Here is a 23,694-nt window from a genome sequence, read left to right on the forward strand (position 1 = left end):
TTCAAACAATTTATGAGTACTTCAGAGCTTTGAAAAGCTGGTAACAGTAAATCTATGTTGATCAAACCCGTTATCATTCTTGAGGTGTGACGGTTGTTTTTAAACTGTCATATGAAGATTAATTTCTTTAAAGGCCTGGAGTACGTAACTACGAAAAGCAAAAACCTACTGTGAAGGTCCTTGAATTCTCTATGAAAGTATTTGTACTTCTCCTGATAAGTTTTGCAGGAGGCAACAAAAACTGTGACACACTGGAGAAGAGGTATCTGGCTCCATCCTGAGTGGAAGAGGAGAGGGCAAAAGTTAAATGCAAAGGTTCACTCACTGCCAAGACTCAGGCAGAAGTGCTGTTAAAGTGATCACACCTACAGCAGTAATTCAAGGAAAATGCTGAAGCAGCAAGCTTCAGAAAGCAAGAGGAAAACTACCCTAAGCCTGTGATTTTTTTTCTTATAGGTATGTCCTTACTGGATGTTGAAAGATGGCAATCCACTTTGTTGCTCTATCAGAGCTGATAGCTGGAGTTGGGAGGGTTTATCGAGTGTGAGTTGGACCCAGAGGGTTCTGTGGAGCTAATTGGTACACTCACAGTTGGGGAACAGAGATAGGAACAGGTGGAACAAACTAAGATTAAAGCTTCTTATCTGTGCTGAACAAGGCAAATATTTTAAACCTGAATATTACATGTGCGTATCCTTTTTTCATATTTAATACATTCTTTTGAGTTTCTGAGCATCTCTCTTACCCCACTTCAGCCAAAGTTCAGTTTTCGAGAAATCTTTATTTTGTCATTGCTAGTTCAGAAGAAAGTAAGTCTTTCCAGTGTGTGCCCTAGGTGCAGTCGTGCAAGCTCACCAGTTGGTGGCCAAGTATCCGCTTGTGCTGTGGGCTTGCTCTGGTGTGTTGAGCCCTAGAGACAGACTGGGGGATGAAGCCAGTTGGGACTGAGAAAGAAACCCCAGCATCTCTCAGAAATTGTTTTAATGGCCTTGCACAGAAAGTTTGGTAAAGGAGCAGAAGTGTAGGGCAAGTTCTTTAATTGTTGAGGTTTTTATAGTAGCAGAGACCACTGTTTAATTTGCAAGATGGCCTTAATGAAGTCAGCAGTATTAACTCTTGCATCTCAAAGAATACTTTTCCAGTAACCCTTCCCTACTTGCAATATGATATATGCTGTTGAAGCAATGTCTTGATTCTTGTGTCTTGAAAGAGAATGATGGTGTGTGTAACTGATAGGATTTATTTTTTGAAAAAAACTTGAGGATGAATGCTGAATTTCAGTAGCTTCATAGTCTGAAAAGCAGACTGACCTTGGCAGTTTCCTACAGTTTTTATTTCTTACTGATCTAAACATCATTGTTTTCAGAAGCACCTAGATAAATCAGAGTTGTGGAAGATAAAGCAGAAAAGAGCTGATTCTGAATTTCATTTGCTTTGTTATGATCGGGCTGGAGAGTACTCTTGGCTTTAAATACCCTTTTAAATCTTTTTGTGTTCCTTAATTTCAAACAGTTTAAAGAAGAGAAAAACAATACTGACACAAAAAACGTACTGATTGTGTGATTAGTGATTACATGAGTGAGACAATTTAAGAGAATAGGCAACAGGATTTAATGGTGGATGTTTATATGAAAAGGAATGCTAGGAAAGAGGGAAAGATTGACTTAATTTTCCTTTTTTTTTTTTTTAATTGTACTAACCCCTTGCAAAGACTCACCTTTTATGTAAAGCACTGCATGAGTAGAAGGAACAATTATGATGAGTCTCAATAACTATAATTTGAGAGCAACTATATTTACTGTATTTACAGCAAGATTTGTATATTAAGAGGGAAGGTTTAAGATACCAGTTGTTAATTTTATGGTATAAAGAATTAAAAACAGCAGAACAAAGATAACAAAAGTATGATCCAATGTGGCTGAAAAATGAGAAGTCTTAAAAATTTTGAAAGGGAAATAAATGCTAATTGAAATCAGGCTACTTCTAAATAAGAACACATACTTTTCTTAGACAACCATATATTCATATATTTACTTTGAATGCGTTTTGTGAGTGTCATTGAATGAGAAATGTAAAACATTCAGAAAGAGACATAGCTGCAGATGATGATGTAGTTGTACCTCTGTTAAGGTATTTGGGAAAAAAAAAAAAGAACAAACAGCACTCTGTAATTTTATTGCACACAGAGAATGAATTTTTTTAAAAAGTAGGGAACTGCACCTTAGAAGGCAGGAGGGCATAATTTAGGTAGCAATGAATCTGTAAGGAGAATGCCAAAATGATGCAAGATGTCTGTATTTCCAAATGAGCAGCATTTTTCTGTTTATTTTCTAACACCAGAGGCAGCTTGCATTTACATGATTAGAAAGGAGTGTCTCTGTGAAAGAGATCTTTGTGGCAGCACACCATGGTGACTTGGGAGTCCAGTTTGTTCTCCCCACTCCATTTAATAACAGTTGGCATGTCTGCCCTTTCTCGGGTTTTATTTAATCAGGTAATGAAGCATGTGGAAGATCAAAAAGCCAGTTTACAACCTCCTCTGCCCTGTATATTCAGACAGAGGCAATCTGGGTTTGGGGCATTTTGAAAAGGAGCAACTATTCTGCTTAGCTGGAAGAAGGATTTCTAATTCACTGTTCTCAGGTTTATCAAGGTGTATGTTTGTCCTGGGCTATGGTGAATATGGTGAACTGAACTTACACACATGATTTAGCCTCCTTATTTTCTCCTCTTCAATTGTCTTAATGTCTAATCAAAATTGCGAAGTAGTACTGCCTCTGTTGATGTAATTTTATTTAATCCTTTTGCCTCCCATTTGATTTTTTTTCTTAATGGCAGTTGATAAAATGTTTTGTATTTCTGTAGTCTTTGTCTTCTCTGTCAGTAAAATTCAATGAAAACCGTAACTGTAAAATCTTGATGCTACTGGAAAGAAACCTCATAATCTTTCATAATTTATAAAAGAGAATGGAACTAATGAGCATGTGGAGGGGAATACAACACAGCAGGCACAGTACTTATGAATGCACTTCAGGTAATGAAAGTGTGAAGTTTGGACAAAAGGTTTGGCAAACTTGCCATTGAATACGTATTTCATAGGTTGGTTTGTAAAGGTTTGAGATTTAATAAGGAGAATTTTCTGTTGTTCGTTTATAAGTATTTGTATCGTACAAATAAGACATCCTTGGCCTCCATAACAGTAAATGGAAAAAAAATAAAGCCTATATTGCATGGCATTTCAATAAAAATATTCTAAATGTAAACAAAGTAATAAAGGAGACACTATGTATGATAATTAAACATCCTTGAGGAAAACATGATGAATGTGTAGAAAACATAATTACCCTGGTGTTTCTCACTGTTTTTCTTTGAACTGTAATTTAAGTGTTCTTCAGCAGTGTACCTTTCAATGCTATAAGTTATTAGATATTTGTACTGTGCAGAAGAAACAAAAGGGTGATACAGAAGAGGTCACAGTAAGTTTAATCTCATGCAGGGCATTACATAGAGCAATTTCTTGGTGTAGCCATTAAATTGATCCATATCAAACACCATAGTTGCTGTGCTTACTTTTCTGTAATCCTGCAAAGAGGCTGGCATAACAAACATCTTAGAAATCCCATGTTATCACCTCCTATATCATGTTTAACTTTATGGGGCACAGGAATAAAATGTTTTCTGCTTCACGATTTTTTAAGGCTCTTAAGAAAGTCTTTCCTGATGTTTGGTTTATGCCTGTATGGGGAAGATACGGAGAACTAATGGAACAAAAAAATTTTTTTTTCCTTATTCTAGTTATAGGCATAATCCCATTCTTTTAAGGATTAATAAGTATTTCCCTTAGAAGGGAAAATAAAACCTGATTTGCAGAAAGAGGTAATAAGGGTTTGAGGTTTTGAGAGTTTCTTCAATTACCAGTTCCTGTGCTGGTCTTTGTTTTCAATTGAAGAAATGCAGTAGCACATTTACTCTGGAGTGATTTTAAAATATCTGCATATAAATTGTTTTACCAACCTCTAAGGTGCAATACCATGGGGATGTATTATGCCAACTCTTTTTTTACCACAAAACAGTATTTTCTGTTGGGCTTAAAAAGAAGATATACAGATATCTAGATAAAACACCCACATATTTATGAAGGGGGGATGTTATGCCATTTGAATTTTGGCAAGGGCCCCAAAGTCAGAGTTCTATGCAAATGACTACAGAAACAGAAAGGTACTTAACATCATGCCAGAGTACTGTTTCTTGTGGTGTTTGCCAGGGATTATCAACACAGGCCTTGCCCATGCTAAGAAATGATAAAAAAAAGACCCACAAACCTGTCTCTAGTTTTCTTTCTTGTAGAAAAAACTGAAAAAGAAAAAATGGAATTTTTTTCACAAGTCCACGGGCATCTGGAAACACCTGGAGATGTACAACCTAATCCTTTCACTTCAACAGGACTGTTCTTTTATGTCTAGAGAACATAACTTAAATGACATGCTAACTGTTCCCCAGCTTCTTATTTACAACCAGGAAGTGTTTTTAAAATGAAATACCTTTACCAATTATAATTAGAAAGCTACTACCAAACATGATCAATAAGAAATGCATAGTAAGGGCAAATGTTTGTCATGTAAACTTTAAAGCACTTCATTAATATGTGGGGGGTTTGTAATTTGGAGTATTTTATGGTTATAATTTGTTTTATTTAGTAAAATTTAGACTTTTTAAATTACAATGTCTTCTGAGGCAGTATATTAATGGATTCATGTTTTGTTGCGTGGCTTATGTTGGGTCCATAAGTTTGTCAGAAGAGAGCTAGAAGACATTTGCTCTGAATAATTCAGTCTTTTGATACTAACAAAAAAACAATGCTTCTTAGTCAAACGCTTTAAATTCTTCCCTGACTAAACCATGTGGAAAGATGTAATATGTTCATACCACTTGTGTTACTGCCCTGTAGGCCAACTCACTTCTGTGATAGCGGAAATACCTTCTTATGCCATCTACTGTGCAGAATGAAATCTAGTGACCTGTGCTCCTGTAGACCTCGAACAATTCTTTTTTTTTTTTTTTTTTGTGTACCATCTACAAGCAAGATGAATAATGAGCCCAATTTTTGTTCACTTTCAGTCAAAGGAAACATTACCTCACTCTACAAGCAGTTCTTGACGTTAGTTGTGTACTTGCATGAGAAGGTGCCTCTTGGCTCAAGCACCACTGTGACCTGGGATAGAAGTGCCATGGTAGTTGTAACAGAGAGGAAAGAATCTCAACATTTGTCTGCCCTTGGTTAAATGCTTGTTTTGAATCTTTTCAGAAGTTCAGTGAGATGAGTTTTTTATAACTCTTATTACATTTACAGTTTTATCTTTTTTTCATCATATCTGTCCAGAGTTGTCTGGCTTTGGTATCGAAGTGAAACCTACCCATAGAATATATTCAGTGGTGGTGGTAGCAGCACTGCCTGTGACAGTGAAGCTCCTGCCTCCTTTGACCTGGACAGACTGTTGAGCTGGTGATTCACTCACTCTGAACCCATTCCTCTTCTCTGCTGGATCCATGCACAGAATTGCTCAGCTGTTACCAATGGTTTCATGCTAAATGTTTTCAGATTAGGCTGGCACAGTCATGTTCACCCTCTGTAGTCATTTAGCATCTGTCGGGTAGTACTGACTTTAAGGTAACTGTGAACAAGTCTGGGAGAAGGGATTCTCTCTCGCCTTTTTTCGGTTTCACCAGGTGATGTTCACTGAACCTCCTTTCTCACATAATCAGTGTGGCATAGAAAGGAACTGAGTGATAAGATTTAAAAACCTGTTAGTTTACACACAGTCTGGCACAAATGTCTTTCTCTTGCAAATAAAATAGAAACATAAAAATGTTTTACATTTATTGTTTTATTAGGTATAAGTTTCATGTTCTGTGTTTATCTGTAAAGAGAAGATTTAACTGTTCAGGTACTTACTGCATTAAATTGAGAAACGAGATGATAGTGCAGAATATAAAGGTTTTGGTATCTCCTTCACTTTTTCTGCTTCGTGTTAAGCAAACACAAAATAGAAGAAAAACCAGATTTTTTTGCATGGCACGTTGTCACTTTTAAAGTGATTTTAGTCTTTCAGATAAAGTTGTACTGACACTTTGTATTTAAAGCATACAATTTCAATAATGAAACTGTTGTTTGTTCTTAAATCTTGGAAACTTGATTTAAGGGGTAAAGTTTGATTAGTAAAAGAAGTTCTTATTCATTGCATATTGGTTTATAAATTACTTAGAAGATGTAATCTAAATTGCAATTAACTATACTCACATCCTGATTAAGCATTATGAATGTGTAATGGAGTATATTTCCAGAGGGATAGTAAGAAAAGGGTGAGGATTTATCCAAGTATTTAACTAGTTTTTTGGGGTTTTGTTTGTTTGTTTGTTTGTTTTGTGTGGGTTTTTTGTTTGTTTTGTTTTTAATTAAAAAAAATAAAAAGAGAAAAAAGGTCTCTGGACCTAGCAAAATAAACTTTGCATTTCTGCTACACTTCCTAATAACCCACTAGTTAGAAATAGATTTGTTCATGGAACTCTATTTTTAATACTAGAAAATAGGGAACTCAGAAATAAAGGCTGCGATTCAACAAAGTCTTTATGACTAATTTTGACATCATAGTTTCTAAGGCAGTAAACAGGATTTGGTTCAGCTACACTACATGTTGTTTACATTCACTGCTTGCACTAATTATTCAACATTTAAAATAGAAATGTATTTTTATGTGTACATGTATTTATAGCTTCTGTCACAGTCCAACCACCTACTTTACTTCTAACATAAAAGTTTGAAGGTGTTTTAGTTAAGACGTTTTTTCTCAGAAATCCTAAGAAATCCTTATCACTTCTTATGTTGATAACAAAATATCCCTTTGTTTGGCATTTTGGTATTTTTGTTTTGAGGTTTGACTTTAGGAAAGTTTGGTTGAAGCAATGTCCTTAAAACAAACTTTATTAAATTGATTGCATATTGGATCCATTTCTGTGGGCAGTTGCAATGGGTTTTGTCAACAGAAATCAATCCTAATTGGCAACATGATAATTATGGCATCCCACTTAACATGATAGTGCAGACATCTGTCAGTTTGAGGAGTACTTTTAAGGTTATTTAATAAGTTGGCCCGTATGAACCATTCTATTTTCTGTTCCTATTTACTGAAGCTGTGTATGTTCTTCTTTCTATTATACTGTAGTCCTTTGACACTAGGGTATTTGAGAATGCTGCAGAGTCAATTGCCTTTACCTTGGCAAAGCACCAAACCTAGATACATCCCTTTCTTGTTGTTGGCTTCATGATGATTTATTGGTGTGCCTCTTCCAGGAAAATGATTGTCAAGCAACTCGTTTTTGAAATGACTTTTCTGGACAAGGATAAACATAGTGCTGCTTTAAAAGTGTCTGTCTAGAAAGTGCAAACCCACCGATTTAGGTACTGGCATGCATTAGCTTTGGAGTTCAGTATATCAGAGCCTTGACCACCTCATTTGAAATGTGAAACATGAATGCAATTCATGTGATGATGATGATATCAAACTGATCAAATAAAAGTTTCTGTTCAGGAAAAATGTATTCAGATGTAAAGATGTTCTTTAATGTTCATCTGAATTGAGGAGTGTTTGCTAAAGCATTTCAAAGTCAGTCAAGGTCTAGCAGAAGTTGTTTTGATTGTTGTATAAATCTCTCTTTTTTAACTATAATCATATGCAGGGCTTCTCCTTCCTTTCAGTTAACCACTAAGGAATAATCACAAAGAAGGAAAAGAAGATTTTTTTACCTACTGTATTAATAGGAAATATATAATTTTGTCTATGAACTTCCATGAAATACACCTCACAAAGTTGTGATGATGCCAGATGGACAAATGAGATCCATGGCATGGTGTGAAGCCTGATGACAGGGAGAAGCTGTCTCTGAAGACTTAGGCTAAACCCAAAGCTGGAAGGGTCACACTGGTGTATGGACTGTAAAATAAAGATAATATCCCCTGTGCTAAGACCTATTTCATGCACTTTCCACTAGTGCACCTCAGAGAATAATGTAAAGAAGGACCCTCAGCACTTCCTTTGTTAGGAGTCTGTCTCCCCATTATGATACCTGTCCTGTCCCTGCAGCTTTTCAGAGCAAAGACCTTCTACCCCATTTTTTTTTTACCACCCAGCATAAAACGGTTCATTCTTGGTTGGTTCCTCAAAAATAAATAAATTAAAAAATAAACACTGATGATAAATTATTGAGCATCCACTGAGGTACAGCCACTTATATATGCCAAATGATAATACAGTTCACTACATTTAATGGCATTTAAAGTTGTTATTTATAACAGAGTATCCCTCCCTCTACGTGGAAAAAAAACTGTGCACATTAACAATTTTCAAATGAAAACAAAGGTGAAATACATGGCATTCTCTGCTCATTACTGTTAAATTTGCTAACCTAGCATAATTTCATTTTCATTAACTTTTAAAGGTAATTCTATGATCTTTTTAACACGACTTCTCTGATTAATTATCTTGCAAATCTAATTCAAATCTAATCCTTTGTCAGTAAAAATGTGCAGTCATTCTAGCAGTTGATATTGATAAATATGTGACTCACAGAAGGGAATTGGAAATTTCAGTGGACCTGACATAATACATGTTTGGATCCCTATGGCTGCATGCTTGAAACCTTGATAAATTGAAACAACAACACTAAACAGTAGGTAAAGGGATGCTGCCTACTGCATCTCTGTTCTATGAACAGTAATGTAGAGCATGCCCTATAAATGAAGATACTTATTGATTAGCTGTGTGACAGTGATTAGGCTTTCCATTTGACTCCCATGATTTTAAAGCTCCTCTCCAACCTAAATGATTTGATAATACATACAGGTAAAGCTTAAAATCGTTGTTCTAGTATATATGTGTTCTGGTACATGTGCTCAGATATGCAATGAAGATTGAAATAAAATCTCAATACTTTTTATTTTCTAATTGTTTTTGCAAGTATGTTTATTGTTTTTACAGCCTCAGGAAATTTTTGCATTTTACCTTATTAGCTTACTTCTTAGCTGCAGAATCAGTGTTCAACTGATACAGTCACAGTTAGAATCAAAACTAAATATTATTAATATGGGTGGGCTGTTGCCTGTCTAATTTTCTGATTAGAAAATCAATGGCACGGATCATGCATTTTAATTAGTGCCTGAGGGATTTCTTGGCACTTAAATGCAGAAAATCAGAATATCTTTAGGTTTTTATTCTTTGTAAGTGTGTGAGTGTGTTTCCTGAAACTCTGATTACTTTGTTCCTTTGTAGTCATGAGACACAGACAACTTGTTGGGATCATCCTAAAATGACTGATCTGTTCCAGTCCTTAGGTGAGTGCACTTCTTAAAATAAAATATTATGTGATTTTTATTCCAAGAGTAAAAGCTGCATTTGTATGATGACCATGTTTGAGTTGCCACGAATTGTGTGTAACAGCATTTCCCGCTTTGCAGTGAGACACGGTCTGCATGAAACCTGCTGCCTTGGTCATGTCATGTGTATTTTCTTTTGCTAATACTAATTCTGAACAATATACTCTGTATGCTTTAAGGCAGTACCTTGTTTCGTTTATTTTAACTTCAAAAGGAATTGTCCAGTGCTATAGGCTGTCTGCATGTGTAAACCAGGATGCTGGTCTGCAAGGAACTAAATTTTGTAATAAATTAGCGCAACTGTGCTTTCAGTAAAGGCTAAACTGTATTATGATACAATTAGTTCAGCGTGCCCTGATAACATCAGCATTTACTGTGAAATCTCCCATTCTACGAGAGGAAAAAAAGTTACTGTACCTGTTTCTAAAATAGAGCTTACACCTATCTGACTGTCCCTTTTGAAGCACTGCTTACAAAGTAATGGCATAGAAATTGTGGCTTTAAAAAGCCATTTTTTTCTGTTACTGTGACATTTGCTGCCCCCTGTTTCCTGTATGTTATCTGATGGAGTTGTAAATTATTTGTGAAACATACTGTATTTGAGCAGTTGTCTGGAAACTATGAACCAGTGCATAATATGTTTGTAAAACTCTATCGTATGTATACGTATTACATGTGCCAAGCTAGTGTTTCTAGCTTGTTTCAAGCTAGTGTTTCGAGGATTTCTGGGGTGCCAATCTCTTAAGGTCCTGGACTATGAGAGTCAGGAGGCTTTCTCTGCAGGTGGATTGGACTGGGATCCCAAATTGTCAGGTTTTTTAATTTGCTCTGATATATCCTATTAATTCATTGCAGATAAGACAAGGGATAACAGACTTCTTCCAAAATGTGAAAATTTATATGTAAAGGAAAATTATGAACTCTATATTTAGGGCCTCTCATATTTCTGTTCTGCTGTTTCAGCTGACTTGAACAACGTACGATTCTCTGCCTACCGTACAGCCATCAAAATCCGGAGACTGCAGAAGGCACTGTGCTGTGAGTTTGGCCTTTGGGACAAATTGTTTCTCTACAGTACTTGGGGGAGGGAGGGTCGTCTTCAGTCTAACAACATTAATGTTTAGCAGTGGACAAGATTTCATCCCTGGCACATTGTCAACCAACAAAATGGCAGAAAGAATTGCCAGTAGTACGTGTCATTATTGCAAGTAAATGAAATAAGTTAATAAAGAAAGAGGTACAGCAGGTAAGTTGAAATGGTATACCCACTAAGAATGCTTTGAGAAGTGATAGGGAAATAGATTTTGGACCTCTTGAGTACTGTTCCTGATACAAGTTGGTACAAACCGATGTGGAATAAGCTAAAGTCCTGACCTGTGACATAAACTTAGGTATTTTATTATATTTTAGAGAGTTCTGTTCCATGCTGTGTGAACTTCAATTAAAGAGATATTCAGGCTGCTCAAATTATGAAGGAAAAGGATACAGATCTCTGTAGTTGCTATTGCTGTACATTTTAATCACAAAAAGCTACTAGGACAAAATAAACTACTATTATTAACAGCAGTAATAGTATGTGTATATGTGCATGTGCAATATGGGTAATGATCTTAAATTTAAATGGGAAATAACAATGCATTTAGTATGCTCATTGGATATTATGCCCAAACCTATTGGCATTTGTTCCCGTTCCCAAGCAATCTAATAATTCAGCCAAAGTGCACATATATTTTGTGCACAAATTCACTCCAAAGTGCACATATATTTTATCAGTAAGAAAGTATAGGTGTCTACTGAGTAGGCTCAGTGACTTCATTTCCAAAGTTGACATTTGTATCTCCAATTTTCTGTTCTATATTTGCTAGATATTTTAAAAAGCATTTCATATTATATCACAACTAGCAAGTTGCGTGACTACCATGTTCATTCAAAGTTTAGCAGCCTCTGAAGTGATAGGTCAGGAGATCTGCTGGTCTCTGGACTTGGAATTTCTCCAAGTCACACAACGTGTTACAGTGAGGTTCTGTGCTCTTTCTGAGTCCCCTGTGCAAAGCAAACTGAATTTTAAAAATTATTAAGACTGTGAATGGAAAAGTAAATACATAAGAACACACATCTATCAGTAGGAAAATAGGGTGAAGTAGAAAAAGCAAAAAGAAACTGGAAAATTTTGAAAGGAGATGTGGGATGTGAATGAGTGTGAAGGTTGCGGATTTTAGACCTTTTAGAAGGTCTTGGCAACAGAGGGTATAAGGATGTTGAAAGACATTAGCAAGTTTTCTTTTTATAAGTTAGGAATCCTTGCTGTGGAAGGACTTTTCAGCCCTGAAGGGTGTACAGTACTGCAGTATGAGTAGGAACACAAGAAGTGCAAAGCCATCCTAGAGATGCAAGCAAGAAAGGAGTTGCACAAAGAGGGGTCCCTACCTAACCTCCAGGTGATTAGTTTCATTTACTGCCTAGAAGACAGCTGGCTGATCTTCAGATATGCATCATACTAAATGAAGCAGTGCCTAAGATGATAACTGGCTACTCCAGAAAACTAGAGTGTATCTGTGTACAGCACATGCTCTTATGATTACCTCTCACCCCTTCTTCATATGCTGTTCTGGCTTCTCACAGAATTTCTAATCAAGTTCAAGATCTTAGATTCAAGGTTTTACACCTGGGGAAAAAACAGAACCTGTCCTTTGAAAAATTGTCTGCTGGTATTGAAAGAAAAACTATTTCTTTGGCATAGCCTGCACTTCTTTGTGCAAGAGGTGTGGTCTCATCCAAAACTATAGTTTCATCTCCCAGCAAGACTAAAGTCCATTATGAGCTTTCCACTTATCAGTGTGCAGAGTATAAAGTATTCATCAGCATGTACCTGAAAACAAAAAGCAAAGCAGGAAATCAGAAAGCAAGCTAAAATTCTCCTTGTGTATGCTGCTCCTCAGGGAAGAATGTGAAAAAACAGATGGAACATGACAGATGCTAATCACACTGCTTATTTCTGACATGCATACAGATTGTGTAGTGACCTTTGTAGACCAGACTTCACTTTCATTACTTCCATAGGCTTTGAAGAGGGCCATACTTTCTGCTCTTTTACTAAAAAATATATCCATTTCTGTGGTAAGTGCCATGGGTAGCTCTCCTCATTCACAGTTTTCAGAAGTGCCTTTCTATCGTCTCGAGTTTCAGGGAAGGGAGGTGGAAGAAGAGGACAGAAGGAAGTAGGAAGAAGTAAAGAGAATATGCTGGTTTGAAAGAGCCAGGAGTAAAACTTGTCATTTCTACAGATCCAATCTGCCTTATCTATGAAGCTGTTTGTTTGCTTCATCTCTATGCTCTGTGGGAAGAGACAATAGCTAAAAATAGTTTGTCTTTATTATACACCCATACCTGACAAAGGATTGGTGTAATTTGTGAAAACACAATATTGTGGGTTTTTAAGGAAGACATTGCAGATTATCCACAAAGCTTAATGCTAGTGAAATTTTCTCTTTCTGAACAGGAACTCATAATGATCTGGGACAACTTTAAGACAACCTTCAAAAATATAATTGGTGCTGTTCCTTTTGTCATTGTTCACATAACTGATTAGTTCTTGCTAGAGAATATGTCAAATTCCCTTTGACTGTGATGATTCTTAACCTGATTCTGTCCCATAAATGGCTGAGATAGCAAAAATGCAGCATGTGGTAGCACCTCCTCTCTAAGGAAGAGGAGACTGGTTCAGCACTCTCTACAATTTCTTGACTTCTATTTGTTAGTGGTTTTGTTTTGAGGAAGGGAAAGAGTAATCTTCTGTGCCACTGCTATTCTTTCTTTAGTCTGAGTTACTTTAGTCTTCCATTGTATTTCTTGTATTTTTAACTGTGGATGCCTTTTAAAGGTGTTTGGATGTAGAATACTTCAGAAAGGCTTATGTGCTAAGGCAAAGAAAACGTCAAAACAAATCACCACAAGTGGAGATCACTGTAAAATATGACAAATTGCTGTCACAGCCACAGTGTGTGTGTATAATGGCAAAGGCCTTTTTGGTAGGAACTTCAAGGGCACAGCTGGAACTGGGTGAACAGTCCTACTGGCACCTGATAGATATTGACTTTGCAGTGGGGACTGATAATGCAGTGTTAGTGCTATACCAACAGGTTCTGGAGTTTGTATTTTGAGAACTGTACTTTAGAAAACTTTGCTAAGGCCATATCTGTCTTCTGGGTAAGCGTCAAAACCCCATGTTTCTGATGAAGTTATTTACTACCATTTTGCTCATTCTTTTTTGGAAATAGGAAAGTAGAGTTATGTTTCATCTTGTTTTTTGGCAGGTCTCCTGCAGAGACACACATGTGCATATACCTACATTTTGCAGGTATATAAGAAGGTTGCGAGTTGAAAAGAATAAATTCTTAGCCTCTCTGTCTCTGATTATGTGAGGCAGATGTACTGGCAGTGCTTTCCCACTGTAGCAGAAGAATGGGGCCAGAGAGGGTCCTTTGTTGCAGTTGTACTGGGCAGCTATGCAGCACCAGATCCTGACTATAATATTTTATTGTCCAGCATACTTTAGCTCATTTTCAAGAAATTATAGTGCCCCAGATACTGAAGTGTATTACTGAAAGGCAAAAAAGGAACAAAATCACCTTGTATATTCAGAATTCTGTCGCTGAGTTCCTCTAGGTGATTTAAAATTTAAGAATGCTAATAGGAATATCAATCAGACAAGTTGAAGAAACGGAACATTTAGGCACATGGGACTAAAAGCGAGAGCTGTGAGCGCTTCCCTCAGTGCAGTCTCTTTGCAGGAAATTTACATTTCTGCTATCATTTACAAGATCTTTTTAATACAAGAACTCCACAGTAGTAGTGCCTGACTATTTTCCGTGGGATTACAGCAGCCTCAAGTTTGCCATTAGCAGCTGCATATAGTTAATTGCTACTGAATCAGTCACTCACATCTGCTTTAACAGTGCTGAATTATATGGTTTCTGTTAATAGTTTTTTCTTTGGGAAGATCTCCTTGCTGCAGAAAGGAAAGAAACGGTCCTTGTGCCCATTTGTTGGTTAAAAGCAGGACTGGTCATTCAGCACATTTCAGCAGTTGCAGAATGGTACTGCACAAATGCACTGAAAACTGTGTGGGCATTATGCCAGAAGTGGCATGACAGGATAACTGCCTGTACCCAAAGTTTATTTAGCCAGGTGATTGCTGAAGTAAGCAGGGATGGAAATAACTTCCGCTGGTTGTTTTCCATGGGTGGTGTCATCCAAAAGTGTAACTTTAGCTTAATTTGCATTAGTATAGCAGCACAGTTTTCTTTCCCAACTCCCTCTGGAATACTTTGGCAGAAATGTGAATGTGAGACCTTAATGCCAGCAGATCAAGATGTGAAGATAGCAGGCTTAGTGTCTGTTGGACTGCTGTTCTCAGGGCAAGGGTGGTTGTGTAAGCCAAACCCAAAGGCTAGAACTTTCTGGCATTCCAAAGCTTTCCAAGTTTATTCTGGCTTTAAAAAGGGCAGCTTTTGGGTACTGTCAGTCTGTTTGTGAAGCTTTCAGCCAACCATTAAGTACCTTACAGAAATAGGTTGGAAAATAACCAGAAAACAAAAAAAAAACCAAACAAAAAACCAACAACCCAAAAAAACCACAAAAAAAAGCAAACAAAACAAACAAAAAAGCTACCACAGCAAATCAAAGCTAAAACAAAGCCAAACCCAGCAAACCAGTTGCAAAAATTTTGGGTTTTTTCTTCCCCCCTGTATAAGTCATGAATGAAAAAGCATGAAAAGTGGCTATCTCCTGAGTTCAGTATTTATGTGATTGGATAGCAGATTATAGTTTTGCACTTGGTTTCACTCTACTTCCTCCACTTCTCCAAAAAGTAGTCAAGGTTACATTTTGACCTGTGTGTAGGCTTGTTTTGTTTTTAAATATGCCTTTTCCAGTGTATTTCTAGCTACTGTAGAAGATTATGCTGCAGTGAGCATACTGCAAAATACTTCTACCTCAGGTCAAACTAGTGGCAAGGTGTTTTGCTGCAATTACCAGTCTGCCTCTTTGATAAACACATGACTGGCATTTGTTTGCAAGCCCAAGAGATGGGCTTAAAAAAACCCCAAACAAACAAACAAAAAGAAAATGAAAAGCAAACAAATGTAAACCCCCTGTAAATCTGGTCCTGTAAAGTTAGAACAGAATGTACCAATATTAGTGCAGGGGAGGAAAAGCAAGGGCTGTGAGGTACTGTTTCTCATTTTATGGTGAAGTACCTAGTTTTCCATCCCAAGCGAGACTTACCCAATTTACATGGACTGCCCTTCTAGGGTTCTTATTTAACACTGTTACTGTCCCACTCTGCTCTGCTCTCGTGATACCACACTTAAGAGTACTATTTTCAGCATAAGAAAGATGTGGACTTGTTGGGGTGGGTCCATAGGAGGACCATGAAGATAATTGGGAGATGGAGTACCTCTCCTGGGAGGACAGACTGAGAGAGCTGAAGTGGTTCAACTGGAGAGAGAAGGCTCCAGGGAGACTTACAGCAACCTTCCAGTACCTCAAGGGGGCTTATAAAAAAGAGGGAGAGGGACTTTTTACATGAACAAGTAGTGATAGGACAAAAGAGAGCAGTTTTAAACTAAGAGAGGAGACATTTAAATTAGATGACAGAAGGTGGTGAGGCCCTGGAACAGGTTGCCCAGAGAAGTTGTGGATGCTCTGTCCCTGAAGTGTTCAAGGCCTCGTTGGATGGGGCTTTGAGCAACCTGGTCTAGTGGTTCTCATCCCTGCCCATGGCAGGGGGGTTGGAACTAGTGCTGTTTAAGATCCCTTTTAATCCAAGTAATTTTGTGATTCTGTTCGTTCTATGACTATTGGTGTAGAGCAATTCACAACAAAACTGTCATGTTGGGTTTTTTTCCTTTGAAAGATGGCATTTATAGTGCAAATGTGTCAATGACTCTTCAGAAACTGCTCAGTATGAGATTGAAATATACTTCAACTTCGTGTTGTTTATACTGTAGCAAGCATGCTAATACATTGCAACTAATTTTTTTACTGAAGTACTTGCTTCTGTAAAAAAAAGTCACTGAGAATTATACCATATATGTTTGCTCTCTTCCACTTCCTTTTGCAAAAGGAGTTTCAAAAGAATAGTTTTTATTTTCACCATGCAAGCCCCAGATTTTCACAATGACATTTGGGTGGTTTTGCAGCAAAATCCTTTTTACCTGTAAGATATCCATAGCATCACCAACTGCTGATACAAAGAATCCTGTAATAAAGGAGATCAAAATGTTTTTCATGAAAGCATACTATTTAGTGTTCTGGAAAACTACAGTAAATAGTCTCCCTGTGTCCCTCTCCCTTTCTTTTAAGCCCTAATTTAGCAACTGCTGTTCAGTTAATCAGGCCTCAGTACATTGTTAGTGCATTTAAGAGAACATTGCTACCTGAGGATTTGCTTAGCTTTAAATTTAATCAAAACTGATAGTCATTTTATGGGATTCTGCTTTATGGTCAGTGTGAAGAATCCTGTAAACCTAATATACTCTGTGTGCATCTCAAACAAGGATATTCTAATTACATAGACTACTTCAGCAGCTATTTTAATGCTGTTGTGAGATGTGCAGTGTCATTATGGTGTTCTTATTCTATTTTTAAATATATAGCACTGAATGCTGTTGACTAGTCACAGAGAATGGCTTGTCACTCTAATGTTACTAAGTGAAAGCTACTTAGCTAATTTTCTGCAGTGTTTGCTACAATGCACATGAACGAGTATTGTCAATGCTATGCTCAGGCTTCTATATTCACACCTTTTTTCTTTTCTTTTTTTTTTTTGTTTTGTTTTTCTTATTTTTTGGGTTTTTTTAATCACCTGCTGTTAGTGGACCTATTGGACCTGAACACAACAAGTGAAGTTTTTAAACAGCAGAAGTTAAGTCAAAATGACCAGCTGATTGGTGTACAGGATGTGATCAGCTGTCTCACTACTATCTACAGTGGACTTGAAGAGAAACACAAAGATATGGTGAATGTTCCTCTCTGTGTAGACATGTGTCTTAACTGGCTACTCAACGTGTATGATAGGTAAGTAAAAAGTTTTTAGTCGCAGTGTGTACCCCATGAATTTAATATAGTATTAACAAAGTATGCATCATGGAGACAAAATTGGTAATTTTTGCACATGTGACTTGTCAAAAATGCTAGGCTTATAGGAGTGTTGTGTATTTTTTTCTGAGTTACTTTCTTGAGCAAGTGCTCATAATAATAGAAAAATGATTAAAAAGTTATTTAATAAAAAGTTATACATTTTGATATTTTTGACTCGATAGTGAAAAAGTGCAGTTGTTTGCAATGAGATGTTTCTTATGCCATCCTGCTCAGATACGCTGAACAAAAGGTACACTGCTTTTATACTCCCAAAGAAATTTTGACAGGTTTTCAAGAAATGTATACATGAGTAGACGGCTAGATACACCACTTTAGCTGTGTTCCTGCTATAAATGTTCCAGATTTCCCAGACTGTTTGCCATTCATACCAGATTCTATTTCTGCCACAGATATGGACAGTTTTATTGTTTGTTTTACACTTAATTATTTGCACACCATAATGCTGGCTGAGCTCCTCAGTCCTCTGTCGAGTGGAGGTTGTTCTGACCTCAGCACTAAAGCCTGTCTGATTCCGGAGGGTCAGCAGTGTCCTTGCTCACTTCCAGCAGGTGCAACTCCTGCCATATGTGAATTCTGAGGGCTGGTGTTATGTAGTTTACCTGCCCTCATCCTGGCGACAAATGTGTATTTCCCATGGGGACTGTGAGTTTTCTTCAAGAATATTTTGGAATGCTTACAGTAAGAACTTGTGGGTTCATTTAAATACACATCTGCTATTTCCAGAGAGAGAGCTGAGCCTCAGAAAACATGAGAGAGTCCAATCCAGCAGTACCCTGTGGTGATATGGAGCTCTGCCCTGACCTTTGCTATGTCAACCTGCATGACCTACAAGCAGTATGCTTTTATTTAGTTGTGCTTTTGAGTCATGAGTTTGTTCCTCATTTTTCTAGTTATTAGAGTTATTAATTCTAATTAATTCTATTAATTAGATTAATTAGAAATAATTCTATTAATTCAAGTTATTAGAGTTATTAATGGCATTCACTATCCTCATCTCCCGTCTGTAGTAAAACCTGGGAACAGACATGAATTCCATCAGCTCCTTCATGCCCTATATTATGCCTTTTTACATTCCTTCAGCAAAGGCATTTCAGGACTACTCTGGAGCTAATGCAGTAGTGCAGTGCATGGTGTGGTCACTTCAGTGTGTCTAGTTGAATGTGTGCTTTAGTTTGGAGTTATACACAGAATTACAAATCAGAATTTCTAATCCCTCTGAGGTCCGTTACAAAATTTATTTCCTTTCTCCCTATTTGAAGATGAAAAGAGTAAAAGTATTTCTTGAATAGTAATAAAAATTCTTATACCTGGCTTTGCAAAAGAGAGCTGTTACTTGTAGATTTATGCATTATCTTCACTGTGTTCCCTCACTTAATCAGTGCCACATTCATAGCTTTTTACTTTTTTCCCCTCAGAGGATTACACACCAGTTCTCCTATTTTTTTTATAGTTACTTTTTTTGGTTTTAGGGGAGAGGGAAGGAGGGAACAGAGTACATAGAAACATTTATCATTTTATGTGCTGACTACTTATGCTTTGGCATTTGAATATTGCTGTTAAATATTGTGACATTTCTGTTAGTCGGACTCCTTGTCATTACTGATGAAAAATTGGAAAGTCCATCAAATAATAACTGGGAGTTCTTCCTGCAATTATTTTTATTTTGTAAGGTTCTGTATTGTGACTGAATAAACACATCACTTGCAAATAGAACAGAAGATCTGCTTGACTTAAATGTTATTGGCAATTTAGAGTAAGAGACTTAGTAGTGTCTGAGAACTTTTTATAGTTACTGATTGGGGTTGTTTTTTTTCAGACTGACCACAAATCAATTGCCTTTGCTTCATAACTTCAGTTAGAAGTCAGTTGTTTAATCTGTTCATATTTAAAATGCACCTAATAAGTAGAAAACCTTTCCTTCAATAACATTTCCCATTTCTCCCATTTTCCCTTGATTATTATGTTAAAAACTTAATGTAGATAATTCTTTGAGCTGATGAAATACTTTAATCTTTATTCAAACTTTGAAAAATGGAGGATGAAGCTTTACTGAGAGAAAATTACTTTTTACTGTGTGTTTCCTTGTTCCCCTTTCAAATTCACTCCGGGATGAAAAAAAAAATGCTAAAAAACCAGGCAGCAAATTTAGGCTGGAATTTTTTGGCTTCGTTTTTTAAATTGACCTTCAGGAAAGAACTGATTTCTGTCTTGGCATTTCAATTTTTTATTGCATGGGTGCTACACATACGCAGTGTTTCAAATTGTTAAACTGCCTACAAAAGGCATCTGTTAGTTGCATGCTGTTAACCTGAGATTTAATTACATATTCACAGATTAATAATAAACTGAGTAGTTTTCCAGACTTGATCTGCAGATGTCTTTGACCCTAAAGCCCTTTGGCCCTTTTACTTCTTCTAGGACTCAAAGGTTGTTCCAGGCAGTAACATCTGCCCTTATAAACAAATTCCAAACTTTAAGTTCTTTGTTTTGGCTAGTCCAGAGATTTTTTAATTTGTTTTTAAATAAACTTAAAGATAAGTGTCTTACATATTTACAATGAGAGCTGTAAAGGAAATTGTTTGAATTGTTTGCTCTATAAAATCATTTGACTAGGCCTGTGTTTATAGCATCCAAAAACAATAGCTGGTGGTTATTCTTTTGGACTATATACTATCAAATTTGCTAAAATCTCCAGACATCATTTCTATAAAAAGGACTGATACCTTTCAGTACTAATGGAATAACTTAACACCCCTAGAAATGAGATTTTTCTATATGTACTGGGCAGTTCTGGGCAATGACTCATTTCAGTGGGAATTACCGGTAAAGAAACTTCTATGTGCACTGCTTTTAATGTTTTACAGTGTTTATCTGACTTCCTGTATCTCAGCTTTTACATTTTCTTGGTTTTTGGTTGTTTTGGTTTTTGTTTTTGTTTCTTCATGTTAGGATACTTTTGATAATGCCTTCTTTTAAATTGAATTTCTTTGGCACATTAGTCTAGGAAGGCTATCTGTGGTATCTATGCCAACATTTTCCATATGATCAAAACTGTCTTTCATTATCATTCTCTATGGCCCAATCTATCCCAGAAGAATTACAACTGTATTATTTATCGTTGCTCTGATACACCTGGCAGATTCTAACACCAGGCTGAGTTAATAACCCAGGCCTTATCAGCGTGTTCATTTCAGTAAAATCTGAACTTGTGAGGAATGAGAAGAATGAGATACCTGCTCAGTCAGCCTTAGCTTTATGCCCTGGTTTTGACAGTAGCTGATGGAAGTTTTCTGCATGCACTCCAATTGCATCCCCCAAGCTGATGATAGCTGTTTTGATTCATAGAGCGCTCAGTGAGAAAAGCTCTAGCAGGCTGTGATAGCAGTAAGAAGATTTTGGGAAGGATATGGCTGTCTGTAGGGCAGGAAAATGTGGGTGATGAAGAAGAGGCACCTGTGGGGACCTTCACTGATCTAACAGGCTGCCTTCTGTTGCTGGGCTATGTAGATAACTGATAGCTGCAGTCCTTGGTGGTCCTTAGTTGAGTGTCAGTGTTGTCTAGGCCTGAGAGCTCTTTGACAAGAGAAGTCTGAACTGCAGTGGGCTCATCTTCATTCTCTAGTTTTCCTTGGTAACACCTGATGTTTTTATGCTATTGTCCCTCTTCCCCCCACGACACAGGGTCCCTCTGGACTTCATATTGCTAATCTTGCTTTCTGTTGATTTTTCAGTGATCCTTATTCTTTGGAAAAATACTGCAGGCTTTGTAACTATTTATATAATTTTTGAGAAAATGCTTTTTTGTGTGGAGAGCTAAAAGCCCTGATCTTTTAACTGCAAAGTTTTTCTGAGTTTCTGTCTCTAATAAACAAATGATATAGTCAGTCCTGAGTTAAATCCAAATAAATGTTCAGCTTTTTTTTTTAATGATTATAAGGTTAAAACACAGACAACCCTACACAGCACAGAATGGGAGAATACCTTTATCAAGGTGTAAAATGAACCATTTAGATGGTAAGGTGTGCCAGAATGATGTAGTGTCTGTGATTGAATGAGGTAATTTTAAGCTAAACTTGAATATATAAAATAGATGGCACTTTTATAACATTCTGGAAAATTGGGTCCTGATTTTCCAACTAGGTATTAAAAGTAATGGGTGTTTTTGATTAATTTGGCAATAATTTTTCTGTACCTCTGTTCCAGCTTGTGGAATGAAGAAGATAATAGTGTCTAGTCTTACTAGATTAGGCGATGATTGCGAAGAAAAATGCATTAATATTTGTAAGTTGCTTAGCTAATTTATCAAGAATCCAGGAATAAATTAATAATTTTGTATTCAGCACATTTGTGAAGTAAATCAGACAGCAGGCCATATGTTGAATGGATAGGATAAAAAGAGATATGTAACAACCAGTCCCAAAGTAATTAACATATATATCACTTCCATGTGACAGAAAGAACCAAAGTAATGTTTGAGGTGATATTAAATTTAGTGTTATCTTACTTGCTGGTTAGGGAACCAGCTAATCTTACATGTGCAATATGTACAATTTGACTACTATTATTGTGAATTCTTTTTACCACGTCTGATTTGAAGACAAATTTCGTCACTGTTTTTGGTTTTTGAAAGAAGAAATAATTCATAAGAATATTTTTCTGCACTGATATTTTGAACTTTAAAACTGTCCTTTTCCACGTAACCCGGGTTTTTTTGCTTTACTATGTGTTTGAACAGTGTTTGTCTTGCAGGCTTAACATTACTCGCTTTGATACCCACTTACCTGTTCTCAAGTTGCTTTTTCAGTGTGGATGTATTTTTTTTCATGTTGAACAAGATGAGCCTGAAATTACATGGCTTAGAAAGAACAACAGCTCCGCATCATTGAATTAGTGTGCGTGGTTGCCTATTTATGTCTTGATATTACATGTATATCAGAGCATTTTAAACATAAAAAAAAAATTAAGGGAAAAAAAGAGAATGAATTACTGTGATATGAAAACTTGGTTTTATTTCGTAGTCCTTTTGTTTCACACTGAGTAATAGCTTTTCCTGCTGTGTGCTCATGTATTTTTCCTGTGTATATCACATTATTGAATCACATGGAGAGCTTTATAGAGCTAATCGTCTGGTCCTTTGGAATAATATGTGTAAACTGCTTAGGAGGCAAGCTGAGCTTTTCTAAGGGAACAATTCTTAATGTGATTTGTAGTGTTAATTTCTTTTTTTTTTTTTTTTTTTGAGATTTGAAGTATATTTGGGGTAGAAGTTACCAATGTCTTCATATTTTTAATAGACTTGAATTGGAGTGAAATAAAATTAAACTGTATTAAATGGTCTTATCTTTATAATTTCAGTGGCCGAACTGGAAAAATTCGAGTGCAGTCCCTGAAAATTGGCTTGATGTCTCTTTCTAAGGGCCTTCTGGAAGAGAAGTACAGATGTAAGGAAGAATTTGTTTTACAAAATACTCTATATAATTAAATCATATACAATGACAAAACATATTGTAGCAAAATTTGAGGTATTTTTCATGCCTGTACAAGGCAGTTTTCTTGTAAGTAAAATAGATTTGTTTTCATTATCATCAGTGACAATGGAGAAAGTAGTATTTATATCTTGATTGGAAAGTATTGATGTCAGTTCTGCTCATCATAAGTCACAGTACTGCAGAAAAGGAGAATATAGCTGTGTGAAAGCTAAAGAAATGTTATATTTGACCAAATCTATTCTCTCTCTTGTGTGTGTATATGTTTAGTTTAGGAAAAAATCAAGCAAGTCAGTGCTGATTGCATCAGATTGCTATGGTTGATAAAGCAAGGAAATACATCAAAATCCAGCAATTGTATTTAATAGTTTATGAGAAAGATTATCTGAACTCTGAAAATTGTTTTCCACTATATGTACTTTTTGCCAGAAATGCACAATGAAAGTTTAAATTATGTTGCTTTAAGTAATCTCACAAGCTTGAGAAATACTAAGTAGTATACAAATATTTCACAAAAATAATTTCAAGAGCAGAAGAGAATTGAGTAACTTTGCAGCAAACCACCCTGATAAATATAGAAAAAAGATGAAGCATTATATTGGAGCATCCTACGTGATG

At 36.4% G+C, this 23,694-nt stretch overlaps 1 protein-coding gene across 11 annotated transcripts in view; it reads left to right on the top strand.

Moving 5' to 3' along the window:
- UTRN (utrophin) overlaps positions 1–23,694 on the top strand; it is a 389,435-nt gene that overhangs the window by 320,049 nt on the left and 45,692 nt on the right. For all 11 annotated transcript variants that reach the window (XM_050314411.1, XM_050314404.1, XM_050314409.1 and 8 more), the window contains 4 exons: positions 9,324–9,385; positions 10,391–10,465; positions 17,305–17,506; positions 22,946–23,031. In XM_050314411.1, coding sequence (XP_050170368.1) covers positions 9,324–9,385; positions 10,391–10,465; positions 17,305–17,506; positions 22,946–23,031 — 425 coding nt within the window. The remainder of the gene's footprint in view (positions 1–9,323; positions 9,386–10,390; positions 10,466–17,304; positions 17,507–22,945; positions 23,032–23,694) is intronic.

The sequence above is a fragment of the Myiozetetes cayanensis genome, unplaced genomic scaffold (assembly GCF_022539395.1).
Source record: "Myiozetetes cayanensis isolate MyiCay16 unplaced genomic scaffold, myiCay2020 scf2-11, whole genome shotgun sequence".
Classification (NCBI taxonomy): domain Eukaryota; kingdom Metazoa; phylum Chordata; class Aves; order Passeriformes; family Tyrannidae; genus Myiozetetes; species Myiozetetes cayanensis.